The sequence below is a fragment of the Takifugu rubripes genome, chromosome 19, assembly GCF_901000725.2.
Source record: "Takifugu rubripes chromosome 19, fTakRub1.2, whole genome shotgun sequence".
Taxonomy (NCBI): Eukaryota; Metazoa; Chordata; class Actinopteri; order Tetraodontiformes; family Tetraodontidae; genus Takifugu; species Takifugu rubripes.
Genome location: NC_042303.1, coordinates 16,365,463 through 16,383,757, shown reverse-complemented (window position 1 = coordinate 16,383,757; position 18,295 = coordinate 16,365,463). Strand labels below are relative to the sequence as shown.

General features: G+C 48.4%; 2 protein-coding genes across 2 annotated transcripts; one reads left to right on the top strand and one right to left on the bottom strand.

The window, feature by feature from the left end:
- The first annotated feature begins 271 nt into the window (after positions 1 to 271).
- On the top strand, positions 272 to 1,763 carry il10 (interleukin 10). Its single transcript, XM_003973694.3, has 5 exons — positions 272 to 483; positions 616 to 675; positions 808 to 972; positions 1,278 to 1,340; positions 1,420 to 1,763. The coding sequence occupies exons 1-5, from the start codon at positions 322 to 324 to the stop codon at positions 1,519 to 1,521; spliced, it is 552 nt and encodes a 183-aa protein (XP_003973743.1). The 5' UTR covers positions 272 to 321; the 3' UTR covers positions 1,522 to 1,763.
- Positions 1,764 to 3,426: 1,663 nt separating this feature from the next.
- Positions 3,427 to 13,144, bottom strand: mapkapk2a (MAPK activated protein kinase 2a). The gene is made up of 10 exons (XM_003973693.3): positions 12,376 to 13,144; positions 8,458 to 8,597; positions 6,425 to 6,489; positions 6,121 to 6,200; positions 5,888 to 6,014; positions 5,735 to 5,810; positions 5,532 to 5,656; positions 5,311 to 5,396; positions 5,162 to 5,242; positions 3,427 to 5,067 (listed from the first exon to the last, which is right to left on the bottom strand). The coding sequence occupies exons 1-10, from the start codon at positions 12,613 to 12,615 to the stop codon at positions 4,918 to 4,920; spliced, it is 1,170 nt and encodes a 389-aa protein (XP_003973742.1). The 5' UTR covers positions 12,616 to 13,144; the 3' UTR covers positions 3,427 to 4,917.
- Positions 13,145 to 18,295: the final 5,151 nt, after the last annotated feature.

Genomic DNA, 18,295 nt, shown 5'->3' with positions numbered 1-18,295 from the left:
TTCCTCTCGAGAGCACCTTGGCGCGCTTCTAATGCTGAATAATCTCCACAAAACTGAAAATCGGTGTAAATTTGATAACGTGGGAAAATTCCGCGTGTTGCGCAAATTATTACCTCAAGAATTAAACCAGCATCATCACTTAATGAGAGGAGTGGTTCATCACTGATGAATGTCTCTTGGAAAAAAAAAAATCCCCGCGCTGCGTCCAGTAAGACTCCTCCCAGACTCCTCGGCTATAAATTAAGTTAAGAATAAGCTCCAAAGCATGCACCTCGGAGCTCCGCGTCCACCTCCGCCCTGCTCCTCCAGAAGACCCCCGACATGACTCCCGGCTCTCTGCTCTCCGTCCTGCTGCTGCTGTGCTGCGCCTGCACCGTCTGGTGCGCGGCGCTGTGCAACAACCGCTGCTGCAGCTTCGTGGAGGGCTTCCCTGCGCGCCTGAAGATGCTCAGAGAAAACTACTCTCAGATCCGGGACTACTATGTGAGTAGAGGCGGCACCTGCAGCAGCCAGCGCGCCCCCTCTCCCCCCCTCCCAGCAGAGGGGCCGGCCACCGGCCGCGTCCAAGGGATGCTGCATGTGTCCATCTGCTCATTGCGCGCTCTCTCTTTGCAGGAAGCAAACGACGACTTGGACATTGTGCTTCTGGACCAAAGCATCGTAGATACGTTTAAAGTAAGATTTGGGTTCTCCCCTCCCCTCCCCTCTCCCCCCCTTATGTCGGAAACCCCTCTAAACAATCGAAAGAAAGCGCGCACACAAGGAAAGTAGTACCACACTCACGTGTGCGCTTTGGCTCCTCTCCAGACGCCGTTTGCCTGCCACCTTATGGACGGGATCCTGAGGTTCTACCTGGACTCGGTTCTGCCCAGGGCGCTGGCCACGGTCACGGCGGAAACCAGGAACCTGAAGCCCCATGTGGAATCCATTCAGCAGATCTTCGACCAGCTCAAGATCGAGGTCACTAATTGTGTGAGTACGCCTCTCTTCCCCGTGCGTAATGCTGTGCAGCGCGCGTCCACGATGACTGCGGCGTTGACGCAAATGGAGTTTCTTTGTTCTGTGCCCGACGTGCACCGCTGCGACCGCGCTTGGGCCACATTTAACGCTTCCATTTTCGGACGGCGGTTATTTAGAGGGCAGCGGGATCCGAATTAAAAATGAATGAGAAAAAGCTGAGCGGATTTGTGAGCCCCCCGGTCCCATCCGGGGGGCTCACAGGGCGGGTTTTCCAGGCCAGGAGAGGCTAACCAAAGCTTGCTTTTTCATATTTCCAGAAACATTACTTCGCGTGTAAGAATCGCTTTGACATCAATGTCCTGAACTCGACTTACACCAAGGTAAGCAGCAGAACTTTACTACTCAAGTTCGTGCACTCTGACTGAAGTTTACTGAAGTTGCAAACCTGCTTGTCCACAGATGGAGGATAAAGGCCTGTATAAAGCCATGGGGGAGCTGGACCTGCTCTTCAACTACATCGAGAACTACCTGGCTTCAAAGAGGCGCCGCAACGTGGCCTGAGGAGCCTCAAATGTGGGGAAAAGGAGGCCAGTCCGTTAGTTTTTGTGGGTGTCAACAACCGTTGCACCAGCTTTCATGTTCCGAGACCTCTGCTGATCTTAATTGTCCTGAGGACAAGTTTTCAGACCATATTGTGTCTTTAACGTACACCCCATATTGCTACTTGTAATATTTATTTTCCTCTTTTATATGTATGCATAATTTATTGAATACTTTGTTTAATAAATAAGATGTTGATACGGACGACTGTTTTTATGGCTTTGCTGTGTGAGCATGTAGCTCAGCATGTACATCACATCCTGCAGAGCTGCCGTGTGTGTTGGGGGGGGTTCCAACCTCAAATGTGACCCATATATAACTCACTTCCCAGCAAGAACTATGGTAGTTTACAGTAATTTGAGCAGCCAGCCTCGCGTGCAGTCTTGACATGCAAAACTGCAGCTGTGCAGATCAGCAGGAGCTTTGCTGGAGCATCGTGGGGGAACCTGACGGGCTTCACCGCTGAGCCGAGGCAGAAGAGCCTCCGTGGAGACGCGCACGAGCAGCAGGCGCCGGTCCGCCCGCCTGCCGTCAGAGTCCTGGTGGTGACTCAGGCCTGTGCAGTGAAACCACTCTCCTCAGTCACCCGCTCAGCAAACGTGGGACGAAACGTAGTATCACTTCATCGATACCTTGAAAACAAAGCGCCGCTTTTGGGATTAAAAGAAAAAAAAAAGTTGATGGAGGCGTGCTAATCTGAACAGACGACCTCCTTCAGCAGCATCTTGATATTCGAGGTAAAATGCAGAGAAAGTGGCAGAACATAAGGACTTTAACCCCCCCCCCCCCCCCCCCCATTGCAGCTCGTCAGCGTCTCGATCACATGGATGCGTAATTCGACATGTTTCCCACTGCTGCAGTTCTCAGAAGAAAAAAAAGGTTTCTGCAAAAGACGCATGTTTTAAGACCAACCACCAATCAGAGCAACCAGAGCAGCCTCCACATATGCACTCAGAGCCCAAGCACACGCCACAGATTGGCATGTTTTGGCACGTTTCGTTGTTTTCCACGCCACGGCGTCCAGGAGGCCTCGGCGGCGTTGGTTCCGAGCCGCCGTGTGGTTGTTTTCGTGTGGCATCGCACATGCCGCCGCATCAGGTGAGATGTGACGGTGCGCCGGCTCACACAGGATGTGTTTTTATGTGTGACAATCAGAACGCCGTGGCACTTCAAAGAAGTCCGCACTCCTCAGCTGAGAAGTCGTCAGTCTTTGCGTTTCCGCTCACCTTTAAAGGCCTCGTGCGACACTAAAGTGTTGACATTCCACTTTGTAGGCGGGACGCCGCCATGACGGGCTTCATTAGGCTCACGGCCCATCTTAAATAAAGCCTTTCTGCATTTTCTGAAGAGGATGTTGGCTTGGGTGGTTCTTTCTCAGAAGTGCCACCTTTGGGGACACCCCCGCGGCCCCCCCCCCGCCCCCTGAAGAGAGGGGTGACTGTAGGTTTCGCCTCACTAATATCGACGGCGAGGTTCACCTGAAGAGAAGCAACCTCGTGCATTAACGGGAAACGGCTCGGAAGAGCCCGGTGTTGTCAAATGTCCTGGTTGACTCAACGCCACCACACTGGGCTGCTGCGCAAACGTGTATATTCCAGATGTCACTCATGCTAACCGAGTCTGCTCGTCACGAGTTTAGTCGGCAGCTTGTGTCTTCGCCACTAATCCTGAACCCACCAGACTCCTGAGTCAGAAGGGAAACATGACTTAGACAAAAAAATTAGTAAAAAAAAAAAAAGACAATCTTGTGCTCGGTGTGGTAGAGCTTCAGAGTTAAAAGATCAATAACTGGGTCAGAAAAATAAGATTCTGTTTCTAAATTGAGTTCGGAAGCCACATCAAAGACGCCGAGAAATGAGAAGAGAGGAAGATTTAGGTTTCTTTTTTAATTGAAAGCTGAAGCAGACAAAAGTATGGCCGGTGGAAGTCAACGAGAAAAGACACGTGTGCTTCATCTACCAAAAATAAATGTGTCCAGACCCGTGAGAAAAGGAACATCGTCACAAACATTAAATTAACATTCAGACGGTGACATTTATTGGTGCCAGGTGGAAAGTGATGTAGATGTGATTTAATAGTGACGAAAAATAGTTTCCCGTGTATCCGAGTGAGCGGGGTGGGGTGGCGGTGGTGGTGGGGGGTAACAGAAGAATCCATCACAGCCATTGTTAATGAGAAGACAGCTTGCTGGTGGTACGCCTGTGTCTGCTCCAGGAAAAGGAACAGCTTGTAAGAACTCTATCTTAAGACCAGTCTTCCTGGAAGTGGGGAAGCTGCATGTTCTGCCCCCCCACCCCCCCCCCACCCCACATGGTGTGGACAACAGTAACACTAAGCGAGAGGCTCGTTTAACTTCCTTAAGAATGCTACAACGTACATGAAAGACACACATACTGCTATTAGCAAAGAAAGGAGGCTAACAGAAGGTCTTAGCGGTACTGACAACCACGTCTGCATAGCAGGAACCTGAAATCATCTGGCACTGTAATGAATTCTTGAACAGAACATTGGTAAAAGGTAGGTGGGGGTTAAAAGTCACCTGCTGCTTTAGCAACAATCGGCAAGGCCTAAGCTAACATGTCTGAAAAATCTATGAAAAAATACAGTATCTTCTGGCTCCCATCCTCCCGTGAGCTACTTGTGGGAGAAAGACGGAGCCGGTTTTCCATTTTAAACATGACGTCCGTCTCTGCCGTCGGACCGCGGGTGCAGGTGGAGGCAGGAGGGAGGGGTCAAGAGTGAGGTGCTCTGCCAGGTGGCACGTGGCCGTTGTGTGAGTGCATAGGCCTCTTTCCAACATTCAAAAAGATAAACAGAACCTCAGACGATCTCCGGCCTCCCAATTCAGTTCCTTTGACTCCCAGTTCGGGCTCCGGAGCGAGTGGATATTCCCAACAGTCAGGTACAGTGTCCGTACATTCCACCAGTCAGTTTAAAATACATCTGCTTATGTGTTAAGAAACTGTCCCTTACTTTTATTTTTGGAATTTAGCCGTTGAATTAAACATTCACAGGTTTGGGGTAAGAGCTGGAAAGGGGCTGCAGGGTGGAAGGACTACTGCTAACCAAGGCTAAGGCTTTACTTCCAACATAAAACCCCTTTAAACTCCCAACCTGCTGGTTGGGAAAGGACAGGAGAGAGCGCTCACAGATCCGCTCTCCCCCCCCTTCTCTAAAACGTATAATCTCTTTCCTGGGAGGGCTAAAGTGGTAGAGTAATAAAAACAATCCTACAAAACATTAGAATTTACCATGAAAAAGAAAACACAGAAAATCCATGCATGCCAGTCCTGTGTCGCCAGATTATTGCTTCCGATATACAACCTGTGTTTGCACGTGCATGCACACGTGCGTCTTTCAGTGGGCTGCAGGCTGCGGGTTCACAATGGTGTTATTGGCCTTCAGCCTCCTTTTCGTTAGCAGCGGATTGGTCGAGTCCTCAATGGTCTTGATCTTGATTTGATCATAATCTACCCTAATTGTCGCCAAGGCACTGGTCATCTCCTCCTAAAATAAAGTGGAACAGAAATTGTCAAAAGTGGGGAATTCTGGGCAGTAGAGGCTGCGCTGAGGCGCCATTAATTAAGGAGATATATCCCACCTTGACATCCTCCCACGCATCCTTCTCTTCCTTCAGCACCCGGCTGGTGTGGAGGGGAGTCTGAGGCACCTCCATCGATTGCTGGAGACACAGAAACACACTCAGACGTGCTGAAGCGGAGGTGCTGTACCTTCAGAAAGAGCGCTTACATTGATCCAGGGATGATTCATGAACTCTGTGATGGTCATCCGTTGTGTCGGCTCCGTCTTAAGCAGGGTTCTGATAAGCTGTTTGGCTGTACAGAAAACAATCTTTATTACTTCATTGGAGCATTAAACATCCAGTCAATCACTATAAAGTCTTGACGTAATAAATCCAGACAGTAATTCCCCCACAGCTGGACCCACTTGGAAAAAAAAAAATCGCTCACCTTCCTCTGACACATCGGACCACTCAGGGTAGGGGAACTCATACTGGCCCATCCGGATCCTCCTCTTCATTCCAGGGGAGATGGGCAAACCGTGGTTTGAGTAGAAGGGAGGGTACCCGCACAACCTGAAGGTTTGGAAAAGACTAAATCAGCTCCAACAAGCCCAGGTAATCTGAGGAGGGGAGGGGCTCGCTTTCACTCACAGGATATACATGATTACGCCCAAGGACCACATGTCACATGACTTGTCGTACTTCTCTGGACCGAGAACTTCTGGAGCTGCAGACAGGACGGGCAGATCAAGTTTGTCGACTGACAAGTCCAAAAGCTGCCAGATCACATGGTCAGACTCTTACCAACATAGTACGGCGTGTAGCAGGGCGTCGCCAGAGAGTTATGAGTAGTGGTTTCCTTGGCGAAGCCAAAGTCGGTGAGCTTGAGGAGGGCATTCTGCCTCTTTGAGGAGTACAATAAATTCTCCGGCTGCAGGAAAGATTGGGAAAGTCAGGGCAGAGTGAAACACGCAATGGTTTGTGATTCTCAAAAGCACCGTCCTCTGGCGGGAGACGGCGCGAGCTGTGACGCAAACCTTGACGTCTCTGTGCGCAATGTTGACGGCATGTAAGTATTGGATCGCCTCCCCGATATTCTTCATGATGCCGGAGGCCTCTAAAGCAAACAGAGAAAACAGATCCGTCAAGGAAAGTGGAACGCAGCAGTTTGTTGCTTTCTCCAGGTGTTCCTGCCCTTTATTCCCAGGAGTCTTGAGAAAAAAATGAAAATAAAGAACCGGAACCGCGGGAATCTTAGAGATGTGTTTGTCTTTCAGCAGGTGTGAGTTTTTGTTCAACTTTTAGACGTCATCCTTCTGGTTCTAGTGTGGGCCAAATCACCTCTTTCTGTGAACGCTTGGTCTCCTCTGTCTTGGATGCGACTGAAAAGCTCCCCGCCGTCCATACTGTCAACAAACAAACAAACGAACAAAGCGTGTTTATTGGGGATTAATGAAGTGGCGATTCATCACTTTAAATGTTGGATCTGATGCCGTGTGTGACAGGTAGCAGCTCTTCTTTTGAGGATTAAACCTCGGTATTGTTGAGGTAGTTGAATAAAGTGAGTTTCCGCAGCTCGGTTGAATTTGGAAATTCAGAGAATTCGGCTGCGAGAGAAGCGGAGCTGCTTCTTTTGCCCGTTTAAGTTTCGTGTACAGTCATCGCTGGGCGTCGTGTGTGAACGTGTGCATGAAAGCGTGGCCCGATACTTCAGAGGCACATGTTGAAATGAAAGCTGAACTGCAGATCGTGAGCATCAGAGCGGGGCTGCAAAACCACAGCACACATCAAACTTCTCAAATCACTCACTCAGGCCTTGCATGGCGAGGGAGGGAGGGAGGGAGGGAGGGAGGGGGGTGTGAGTGATTTTTGATATCAAAAGGATGAACCACACTCAGGGATGAGTTTTCTCACACTTGGCCGAGGGCTTCTTTTAAGGAGAAACGCTCCGTAAATATGCTGACTTCACCCCCAGTGTCAAAATTTAAGGTGTGAATTCTCAGCAGATTGATTTTTAAAAGACTTGCCAACAGACCTTATCAGCAGATGTACCAACACCTTTGTGCTCGTGCTTCTTTTCTCATAAGGCAGGGCCGTATTCTGGTTTCATCACTTAAACTGGTTTATTTTTGAAGGCGGCAAGAATTAATTAATTATCACTACTGCTTTCTGATCAGGCGCAGCTCGGGCACCTTTTGCTGCTCATGGTCTTCCACGCAGGTCCACCCGGTGTTCACGTGCCAGTTTTAGAATCGCGTCTTTATCGGGGGCAGAAGACAACAGGTTCTGGTTGCTTCCATCTGATTTTTGGACGCACCAATTGAGTTGTTGGCATAAACGTATGGAACATAACCTATAACGCTGTTATAGTGCAAGTGGCCTTTATTGGGTGGCACGTGCTAACTAGCACAGGTGCTAACGAGGGCGGAGAAAAACAATAGCTTGGTAAATCGGTACCAATATTTCTGAAAAAACAAGAGAGGCGACAGGAAATGAAAAAGAAATGAAAACTGCCGGTTTCATTGTTTCTTGCTGCACAATAGGAGCGGAGCGGGTTCCTTCTGTGGTGCACCTGAGTGGACCGCTCACCTCAGGTGTGTTTGTAGCCCTCCAAGCAACAATGTTGAGTTTAGTTTTGGTTTAAAACAGTCTTGTGTTCTCAGCGAGGAACCGCCAACTTAGGTTTTGACAGCTGGTTAAATAAACATTTCTCTGTATAAATGATCGGAGGTTTAAAGGAGTCAATAAAGCATTCGGAGGAATTAAGTAGGATTTAACGGGAAAATTGAGCAACACCATACATCCTTCCTCGAGACGTTCCTACATGACTGAGGTGATCCAAAGATCATGACATCCTTTTACACAACAGGGAGGATGTAATCAAAGGTCATCTTACTTGAAAAATCACATCATGCTTCCTGTTGCAGTTTTCTGAGAATTATATAGGTTTCAACAGTGGCTCTTCTGCTCTTTTTCTCAACGACTTTCTCATAAATAAAAACCATTGTAGTCGAGGCAAGATCCCAACCAATACAGTAACCACAACCTGTGCATGTGCAAAGGTGGATGGAGGTTTGGTGGTTTGATGTAGCGCAGCACAAAGAAAGATCAGACGTTCCGCCCATTTAGGAGAAACGGGCCATTTACAACTAAAGGTGGTCACGAGACTTTACCATAATCAAAGGGAGCTTTGAACAATTGATGACAAGTACAGAGATGGCGAAGCACAACTGACATTAGCTAAGAAGGTACGGTGGAAGGTGGGAGCTCTGGTCATAGATTACAAATACGAAACTATATTTCTGAGTCAATTATGCTAGAGAAATGATTAGAATGCATTGTGTGTGTGTGTGTGTGCGTGCGTGATCTCTCACCACTCCATCACAATCAAAAGACACTTCCTGCTATGATAGAGATTCTCATAGACGTCGACGATGCGTACGATGTTGGCACAAGGCGATGCCCTCCAGTGGAGCTCTACCTCCCGGCGGGCTTTGGCACAGTCCTGTAAAATCTGGAAGCGGCACAAGAACCAGGAATGAGCATAAGGGAGTGAGATCACATTCCAATGTTCAAAGCTGCTCAAAGTGATGAAGGTTTGGTGTTCCTTTCCTCGACATCTTTTCTATTGCCACTTTACAACAGCAACAACAGTGAAGGATGGAAGTGCAGTGCTGCCCTCAGCTGGCAGAAGTCTGCATTACACCCCAGTTACAAACTGAATTTGTTTTAAACATGAGAACACAAATAAATGAGATAAGAATAGATTTATAATGAAGGAAGAACATAACTAGGAATGTCTATTAATTGTGTGTGCTAATCTCTATTTAGTTAGAAGCAGTTTGTGCAACAGTTTCTGTGAAAAGGTGTTGCCAGTTGAATCCTGAGTCGTGCACCAGATATGACGGTATTGCGCTCTATGCACACAAATAAACGCCTAAAATATCTCTGCCCTTCAGTGGAAAGAATTCAGCCGTCGGCAGACAATAAGCAAGCGTCTCTCGTCTGGTGCATTCCAACACTGCCCACAGTGGCAGCGCCAACAGTGGGCTTCAAGTCCAGCACACAACAGGGGGCGAACCAAGCCGAGGATCTGCAGAGCCTGTTGTGTCACCCGTTCACAGTCTTACTGCCGCCACTTTAAAGAGCAGATGTGTACGATGGGGCACAATGATCACATCTGGGGTCATGCAGCTATAATATTTATGGGCGAGAATGAAAACGGAGCTAATAAATGGCAACGTTCTGCATTTATGCAGCACTCTTTCTTATCTGCACTCACGCCGACGTCCATTCCCTGGGCGCCACATGTCGGTCAGGTTTAACCAATCATGCACATTCGGACACCATAGATGGAGCCGCGGAGGCTATTTTGGGGTTCAGTATCTTGCTCAAGGACACTTTGCCTGCAGGGGCCCAGAACTGATGACCTTTGTATCACTGGAGCTGGCAGCCTAGCTCCTGAGCCTGGGCCTCCAGAGTTCGGCGAAGAAAGCGTCCTATTTTATACGTTATTTCAAAGTGGCTTCACAGTATCACATGTTGAGATGTTCACTCTGCTGTGGCCTACAAATAGCAACAAAGGACTCCATCAAAATATGACCAATCATATCCGCCATCGGGAGGATCCCATCTGCTCTTAAGGAGGGAGATAAGGGGGCAGATGGGCACACAAAAGCTCCCGGGCCAGAGGGCAGGCACCGGGAGGTGGGGGGGGGGGGAATTAGCTGAGGTAGCACCCCATCCTCCAGCTGCTGATGCATGGATCTAAAATCACAGAGGGCTCCGGGACGGCCACATTTGTGGAGGTGAGAGATTATACGGGGTTTGGGGTTAAGCCCGGCTGGATCAGAAAAGCCTCTTAACTCCACACAATAATTACCACACCGAATGCCTCCTGACAACTGACCTTATTAAGGAGCAGCAGGTGCGTTTGTGTCTGTATTACAGAGGAGATTCGGACCGAAGTGGGATGTGGCCGTGCCACTGACATACATATCTGGTCAGAAAGCTCTCTCGTCGTCACGGCGACAGCGAAAAACACGGGTTTACAGGCCAGCAGGTGTCCCGCTGCACACATGCAGACACCAGTATGAATGACGACCGCGAGAGAGGAAGTGAGAGTGTTTGAGCTCAGCGTGACACATAGAAACTGTCGGCTCATTTCCTGAGCCTTCCGGCTCGTCTCTCGGGAGGAGGAGACGGCGAGGAGACGGAGCAGGTCTGGGCGGGTCTTCAAACAGTGCCGGCGGGGACAGGTGCTTTTTGACTCATTTAAGGCGTCCCGGTGACTTGGGCTCGGGAGCTCAGCCCCTGTGACATCACGTGGTCGCGGTGTAAATCCCCGCCGGCGTCGACGGAACACACAACCCAGCTGACGAGAGACGAGCAGCTCTGGCTCCTGGCCTGCACAAACGCACTTGAATCTACAACAAACATCACTTCCTCTACTGTTACCACCAATCAGCAGGAATCAACCCAAACTTCCTTTTCTCAGATCAGACGTGCAGCGCATCACCTCCGACTGGGACAACGGTGCTTTTACCACTTCCCTCTCCAGTAGAGAACTTGAAACACGGACGAGCCGTTTGGCGATGCCGTTTTAGCCTTTAATGGGCTGAAAGGGGTTAATTTAGCACGCCTTCCTTCCTCTGACGCTCCCGTCTCTTCCTTCCCCCCTCATCTTCCTCTGTGTCTCTACACATTCAGTTCTTCCAGTGATTCAGGATTCCGAGGAGGCAGCTTCCATCTGACTGACTGGCTCAAACTCCTGGACCAGTCTCGACTGGTTTAGAGTTTTACTACTGCTGGTGGCGTATTTTCACGTACATTAACGTCACATCACCTCCTCCAGGATCGACCCAGTAAACAAGAGCCTCTGACTTTCAGACCTCCCTCCCCAGTTGGACCTTGACAGGTTGGATTAACCCAGCAGTGACTCACTGGGCAGGATTTAACATCTTAGTGGTGAAACACATCTTTCCAAACTTCAGGAGCTTTAATTTCTGGTGATTCATTAAATACGCAAACACGTCTCGGGGTTTTATTTAACCCGTGACACCAGTGAGAAGTCCTTAAAGAGGTGAGGACAAACAGGAGAGGGGGCAGAACCTGGGAGGGAGGATAAACCAGAGGACATTTAGGACCAAAATGCCCCACAAACGAGTCTAATAAAGCCAACATAGCCTAGCACTGAGGCCTGTACTGACTGGGCTGCTCAAGGAGGCGTTTGGGCAGAAATGTTCTCATTAAATCAACAGCAAAGCCCAGAGTAGAAGAACCTTTGGAAGATGCTAAAGGTCAACATCCAGAACGGTCAGTCCTCAGTAGGACCGGCTGTTGACCCGTGTTACCATAATGTGACCATCACGTATGATAAAACACCTGGACACGAGTCCCGTCAATGCAGAAGAATCCCAAATATCCGTCTACAAAATACAAGAACAAACTGGAACACGGCCTGGTTACAGGCTCAGGAGTCCATGGAGAAGGTCCTCCCAATCACCTGGAATGTTGAGACGGCAGCGTAGACATTCGACTTCCTCTAAAAAGGTGCCGATAATCAGTGAAAGGTGTCTGATGATGACGACAGAGAGGCTGCAGGTATAAATGGTGTGACTGGAGCGCAGGTTATTAATGTTACTAACTAAAAAGCATCTAGCTTGGTTTTTAGTCTCTTACCCAGCATTTAAGCTAAGGGAGGCATCCAAACACCCAACTACCTGACACAAACACACAAAAAGAACATTTTAAGGTCACGGCGTTGCATCCTTTTCCAATCGGGGGGGGGGTTTCCATTATTGAGTAACGACATAGAGAAAAACTCGATTTTCACCACAACTACAGTTACAAAAGGAATAAAAACTCAGGGGTGTTGATTGAACAGACGTTAGATTATTGAGGCCATAGTGGGAGGACTTGATGTGAATAAATGACCCCCCCCCCCCTACGCCTTGGTGGAATCACCTCCGCTTTATCCAGGAGAACAGCAGTTTTGTAATAAAGTTAATAAAGTTATATGATGGTGTAACCAAGGCTGTGAGGCTCCGGGGGTTAAAGTCTGCAAGCGTGCATCTTTAGAAGCAGTCAAAAATATTCTGCAAAATATTCTTCTGCAAAGACTGGGGAGGTAGATTTAATTTAACCCCTGTTTCAAAGGTGCACTAAGTCTCCATCAGGCATGGCTTTAGTGTGTAAAAACCCTGCGGTTGCTGCCAGGATGCCACCATTTCCGGCTACATGTCCCCCCTGCAGGGGCAACAACACGACCCCCGGCAGGATCCAGGTCTCACCTTCAATGCATACTTGTCGGCGCTCTTCTTGTGGAAGATTTCAAGCACCTTCCCGTTGATGCCCAGTCCCAGCACCTGGCTGGTCACCTTGTAGTCGTCAGATATGGCATTCTTCTTTATCTGTAAGCCGGGTCTGGCGTGAAATGGGAGAAAGTGCCCGGCGGGATTCTGTTGTCCGGTCGGGTTCGGCTGACCCCCCGGGTTAGGAAACAGTGGGTGGTTCTGTGCGTTGGATAGCATTGTCTTGGGCTGAGAGACGAACAGCCGCCTCACAACAATACTTTTCTGCCCTCTTCCTCAAAACACGGTCCTCTTCCCGGTTTCGCTGGCCTGTGACGAGCACTACGGTGCGCAGCAACAAGGCCCGACCGAATATCACGGCTACTTGTGACGTCGCCGCCGAGAGGAAAATCACTTTGTTAGCCGATAAACCGTGAAGCGGCTAGCCTTTAGCATGCTAACTCGATCCTATTCTTGACTTGTGACTTTCGGCTAACCACTCAGCTATCGCTCCGCGCTAGCTTACCCATCGCCGGTGGCGTCCGCCGTCCACCGGTTCGTCGAGCAGTACTTCTTGAACTTTCATAAAACACCCCATAAATCATCAACGCGGCCGGTTCTCTAACCCGATGGCACAAAACCCAACATGCGAAGTTAAAAATCGACTAAAAAGCCAGCGAACGTTGGGGCAACAGGACAGTAGCACGGCAAACACTTCACTTTCCGACGGACACCCAGGAGGAGCAGGTTTGACTGCTGACGTCATAGACCCCCTCCCGCCCGCTTAAAGGGGAAGTGCGTCAATAAACGTTGGCAGACGTCGCACAGGTGTTGACAAACGCGGCTCAGAGTTTGACTTTATCGGCTCCAGAATGGGAATTAAGATTCGCCGCAGCGATGTTGTGAGAGAAGGGCCTTTCGGACTGTTTTGTTTGTAAAATGGGAGGTCCGGGGTCCAAAATAGATCACAATCTCTCACCGGAGTCCCTAAAGGTTACCTCAAGGTGAGACGGCTACAGTTCAGCCACGTTGTACAAAATAACCCCAAGGTCACCTTCGAGTGAAATATGAAAATATGCATACATTAGCGTTCTGATCTGCCCCGAGTGAGATCTGCCCTGATTCAGATCTGCCCTGAGTGAGATCTGCCCTAAATCTGCGAGTTAGACAAAGAAATTATAAACAAAAATAGAATGGTCGATCCCGACGCTGCCCGATCCCCTTCCACCCTCACCCCGGGGAGCTCTTTAATTTTCACTTGGAAAAGCTTCCAAATTTTACCAAGTGACGAAACGTGGTGGTTTTACCCCAGACTACATGTGCCACCCATTCTAACCACTAGGTGGCGCGACAGCGCAGGGTTTGTTAGAGCGACACTCAGCCCTTCCGGTTAAATACATCAATAATCAAGACGGGACAGAACCTAAATTTAGATGTTTTTATGTGGTGATGTGGCATTAACATTGTCTCTTTTGTTTATAAAAGGTTGCTTTAAAAAATACAGTGGTTGTTTATGGCTTTAAACAAGATTAAATGTGAAAATAAGATTAGAGCGCCACTCTTAAGAAATATCTTTCTTTTCAATGGCTCAGACGCGCTAGATACGAAAATGGATGAAAATGTCATTTTAACTAAATTCGTTAAAATGGAATTGTGTGATCCTGCTTTCAGGCCTCACGTAAAAACAAAACAAAAAACAACAAAACCACTGTGACTAATGAGAGAAACTTTCCAAAAAAATGACAAAAGATGGGTTTGAATTTGAGCAGGTCATTAGAAATAAAACACTGGCCAAAATTGCGCAACACTTTATGCTTAACTTTTAACGCGTATTTAATTGGAATGTTTAGCTGCGCAGTTCTTAAAATCTATTCCACCTGGAGCTGAACGTGCACCAACCGGCTTTTCTGTGAAACACAAATAAAAACCCAGCGAAACTGAGCAAAGAGCAACAAGTGACTGTTATTACCCCAGTTACGTAAGGCGTGAACATCACATGAGCTCATAGTGTCCATATATACTCTGAGTGCACCTTTTCAACCACCTGTGCACAAGAACATGCACAGACACATGACTGAGAAGTTTCCAAAACTGGAAACTGTTGCTCGAGCATCGGCGACTTTGTGCTGATGGATTCGCACAAGATACAGAGTTACAGTTAGTGTGCATAGCTGCAGGGTCACTTATAGCTGGCCCTCAGTGGGACCGTTTGGCTGCAGCGTTGTGTCCCGGGGGACACGGCGTGGATCCATTTGTTATTTTCTGCATTATCAAGTTGCACTGAAGCCGTAAGGTCTGTATTTGGGTTCTCCACCAGCGTCCAGAACCATCGGGAACGGGTCGTTGGTGCAAAGAGATGGAGAATTTGACATGCTGACATTTTCCTTTTCTCAGCTCCTTCCCAGAATGCTCCCTTGACACTCTCTCCAGTTTCACAGCACTTCTTTTAACTTCCTGACAGTACGGGAGGCTCGGGGGCAAGAGGTGCATCTCCTCCGCCCCTCCCGCCCCTCTGTTCTTCATTAGTGCGCAAAAGTCGGAGCAAGTTTGGATCAGTTATTTCAGGCTGGCCAGAACCCGTCTTTGTCGGAATAATCCTTCATCGCCGCCTGGGGCTGAAACCCTAGCCGGATCTTGATATAGACCCATGGTCAGTGCTGGCTCTGATACGGGATTCTAGCACCTGGACACTCCACCCAACATAGAACCTGCTGAACCTGCTCACCCCGGTGATGCACGCAGGCAGACACCCGCCCCCCGCCCTCTTTTCATCTCTCACTCCCCCTTTTCTCTTTGTCTCTGTATCTCTCTCTAATTGCTATGTAGAGCACCGAGGGCCCACATTTACGCGTGATCTCATTTTATCCCACTTTATCCGCATCCTTCGACTGCTGCGATGAATTTGTTTACACACGGACGATCTTAGCCGAGCCTTAAAAGAGACTCTGGAAACTTTGCCTCCCGATCAGTCTGTCAACTCGTTTACTTGTTGGTCTATTTGTGTCTTGATTTGCTCGCGGCCTGGTTCACCTCATTGAACTGTTATAAATGCCGGGGATGAGAGAGGTGGTTTCCTGGTAACTAGCGGCCAAGGCCACCCCTTATGGACAAGGGCTCGTGTCCCTCCGGTCCTCCGTTCTCTCTTGCTTCACACACTCATTTTTCAAATGTATTTGCACACTAAACGATGGGGGGGGGGGGGAGATAAAATCCATCTCAGCTGATGGATACAAGTGCAAAATTCGCACAGTCTGTGCAAACGTATCGTGACTTCCTGGGGTTGTATTTATTCATACAGCTATTAGAGTAGCTCATTTATGATTCAAGATCAGCTGCGGCCCAGTCACATTTCGGACTGCTGTGGTCTGAGTGCACGTACCACTTAAAAGCACAGAGGGCACACTGCTTGCAATGTGGGAAGCCAGACAGATTTAACCGATTTAACAGAGGAGCCGCACAATACCGCAAAAATCTGCACATGCATCTACACAAAGGAATCCATGTATTCGGCTCGTCATTCCTCAGTTGGGTGGCCTCCTGTAGAGCCCGGCAGGGAGCATGTGACCGCCAGTGGAAGCCCCCTTTTCATCTATCAGCAGAGCCTGACCCACATGGGTCCCACGGAGGAATGTGTGCAATAAGTTATGAACTATGTCTTTTATTAACTTATTATTAACTGAATCGTGAATGTATTTTGAATCCAAAATGCAGCTATAAAGGAAAAAAATGAGTGCTGGCTGTATACGTTGTTCTTTTCTGCTTTCAAGGTTAGTAGGACAACAAGTTGTTGACCCACGTGTGAGCAGTTGCCACCACATTTTAGTCACATGGGCATTCCTTTTTTCCCTCATGTCACCCGATAAACAAGAGGCCGTTGATAAGGGATGATTATTTAGCCTACTTCTGGTGCCAGCATGTCTTCCATAAAGAATGCCCTAATTTCACTTACAGTGTTGCTTACAGCCAACTTCACCACAACGCTACACACCCTCTCACACATTTGCATACTTGTTGCTCAACTTTGTTTGTTTTTTGTTTTTTTCCTCTGGGGTTTCACTCTCACTCAGGCCTGATTCTGCTGAGCCAGTGACACCAGGATGCTCCATTTCATCCACACAGAGATCGCCTCTGTAGTTTTGGGTGCAGACCCGATAATTCTGTCCAGGCCACTGACCTTCAGGCTTGGTGATTACATATAAACCTGTGCTCAGACCCTCTTATGGGCACCACTTGGTGGAGGGTTTCAGTGTGTCACTATGATGACCGGGAATACAGCTGGGCCTTTAAAATGCCTTTCACAAACTGCACGCTTGCATGAATGCATGCGTGCACGTGTGAGTTTAGGCGTGTCCACAGATACGCGGTCCTTGTTTTGGCTTTGCTATGTTTTAGCGGTGTTAGAAAGACCCACTGGCCTTAAATGTGATGGCAGCAGCTAGTTAGCTTAGCTTAGCATTTATTGGTGAGCATTTTTTTATTGAATGTGGCAAATACAATTTTTTCAAATCTGCAGTTACCCTCAGATGAGCTATTTATTAAATTTGGCTCAGACAGTGTTGGATTAAAGAAACCCCTTTAAAGTTTCTGATCTCTTTTACTGATTTCTGTGGCTAGCTGTGCTTGCCCCTAATATTACAAAGTATTTGTGTACGTTCTGCTCCAAGCTTCTATCCATATTTCCTTATGGCTGGTTCTCTCTCTGCCTGTCCAGGTCATGTAATCCAATAATCCATCTTAATCCAAACTGAGATTACATGAGGTGAAAGAGCCACTTTGTGCATGAGATTAACAACCAGTTTAAACAACTCTGACTACGCTTGTATGTTGAATATATGCATGCCCATGCATTTATATACACCCTTAAGTGTGGGACATACACATAAAGTGTGTATGCACTGTGTTCTTTATCGAGCAGCTGCTGTTGTGCCCCCCCGACTGTGTTTTCCCCCCCATCCAATCCCTCTGTTCTGTGCATTAGCCGAAGTCATTCCAGTGCTCTTTAATCCTGCCAGTCTGATCCCTGTCACGTTTCACCTCCTACACACAGCCTACTGCCCCACTGCCCTTGTGAGTCTGTTCTACACACTCCATATACTCCTCAGCTTTCCGGTCCCGTCCCACCTGTAACTCGGTTCTCCCCCACATGCCTATAACATTGCCCCTAATGTGCAAACTGCACACTAGGTCCCAGCCTTCCATCATTAAAGGCTCAGCTTGGACTCCATGAGACAAGTCAGTTTAATCATCATCCTCTCTCATCTCATCTGTCATCACAGACTGAGAGAAATCCGCTGCGAATTACTATTGGACTGGCAGTCATGGCTTCCTCGTGTCCCATGCAGTTGCAATGCTCACCTCTGCACTATATTTAAGCTGCCCAGCTGGCACTGCAATCCCATCAACCCCCCGTCCTGCCTCTCCTCCCATACGCACGCACACATGTAGCTGCACACACCCACATAGATGTGTGCATGTGCAGGGCTGGTACACCAGTCCTCTGCCTCCACTATGCCCTTGTACGGTGGTAGGACCCACAGACCAGCATGCACCACTGGTGTGGATTTCCATTCCTGGTGCTCCGACATGTCTTCCCTTCAGCCAGAATCGCACCTTGTCACGTCTGGAGCCCGTTCAATGCTACGCTTGACATATGTGGCCCACGTGCACTTGCAGCAGACACCTGCCCATCTTAAAGAACTCATTCACAGGATGACATATATAGATGTCCTTATGGACCCCCAATCTATTCCCACAGAGTGAAAAAACACCACATCACGTTTTCAGTGTGCATTTCACCAACTGACAGGATTAGTAACATTAAGCCCTGAACTCTTGAACTCGACACTTAATGCACTCAGGGAACACAGAGGGTGGTAAACCACAGTTTGGTGCAGTAGGTCTCGCAACATTCTGCTCAGCC

Coding starts and splice junctions, on each gene's coding strand:
- il10 (XM_003973694.3), top strand. CDS start 322: ATGACTCCCGGCTCTCTGCTCTCCGTCCTGCTGCTGCTGTGCTGCGCC. Junction 484..615: donor CTCAGATCCGGGACTACTAT/GTGAGTAGAGGC, acceptor CTCTCTTTGCAG/GAAGCAAACGACGACTTGGA. Junction 1,341..1,419: donor TGAACTCGACTTACACCAAG/GTAAGCAGCAGA, acceptor GCTTGTCCACAG/ATGGAGGATAAAGGCCTGTA.
- mapkapk2a (XM_003973693.3), bottom strand. CDS start 12,615: ATGCTATCCAACGCACAGAACCACCCACTGTTTCCTAACCCGGGGGGT. Junction 6,490..8,457: donor CTTTTGATTGTGATGGAGTG/GTGAGAGATCAC, acceptor GTTTGTTGACAG/TATGGACGGCGGGGAGCTTT. Junction 5,811..5,887: donor CTACACGCCGTACTATGTTG/GTAAGAGTCTGA, acceptor TCCTGTCTGCAG/CTCCAGAAGTTCTCGGTCCA.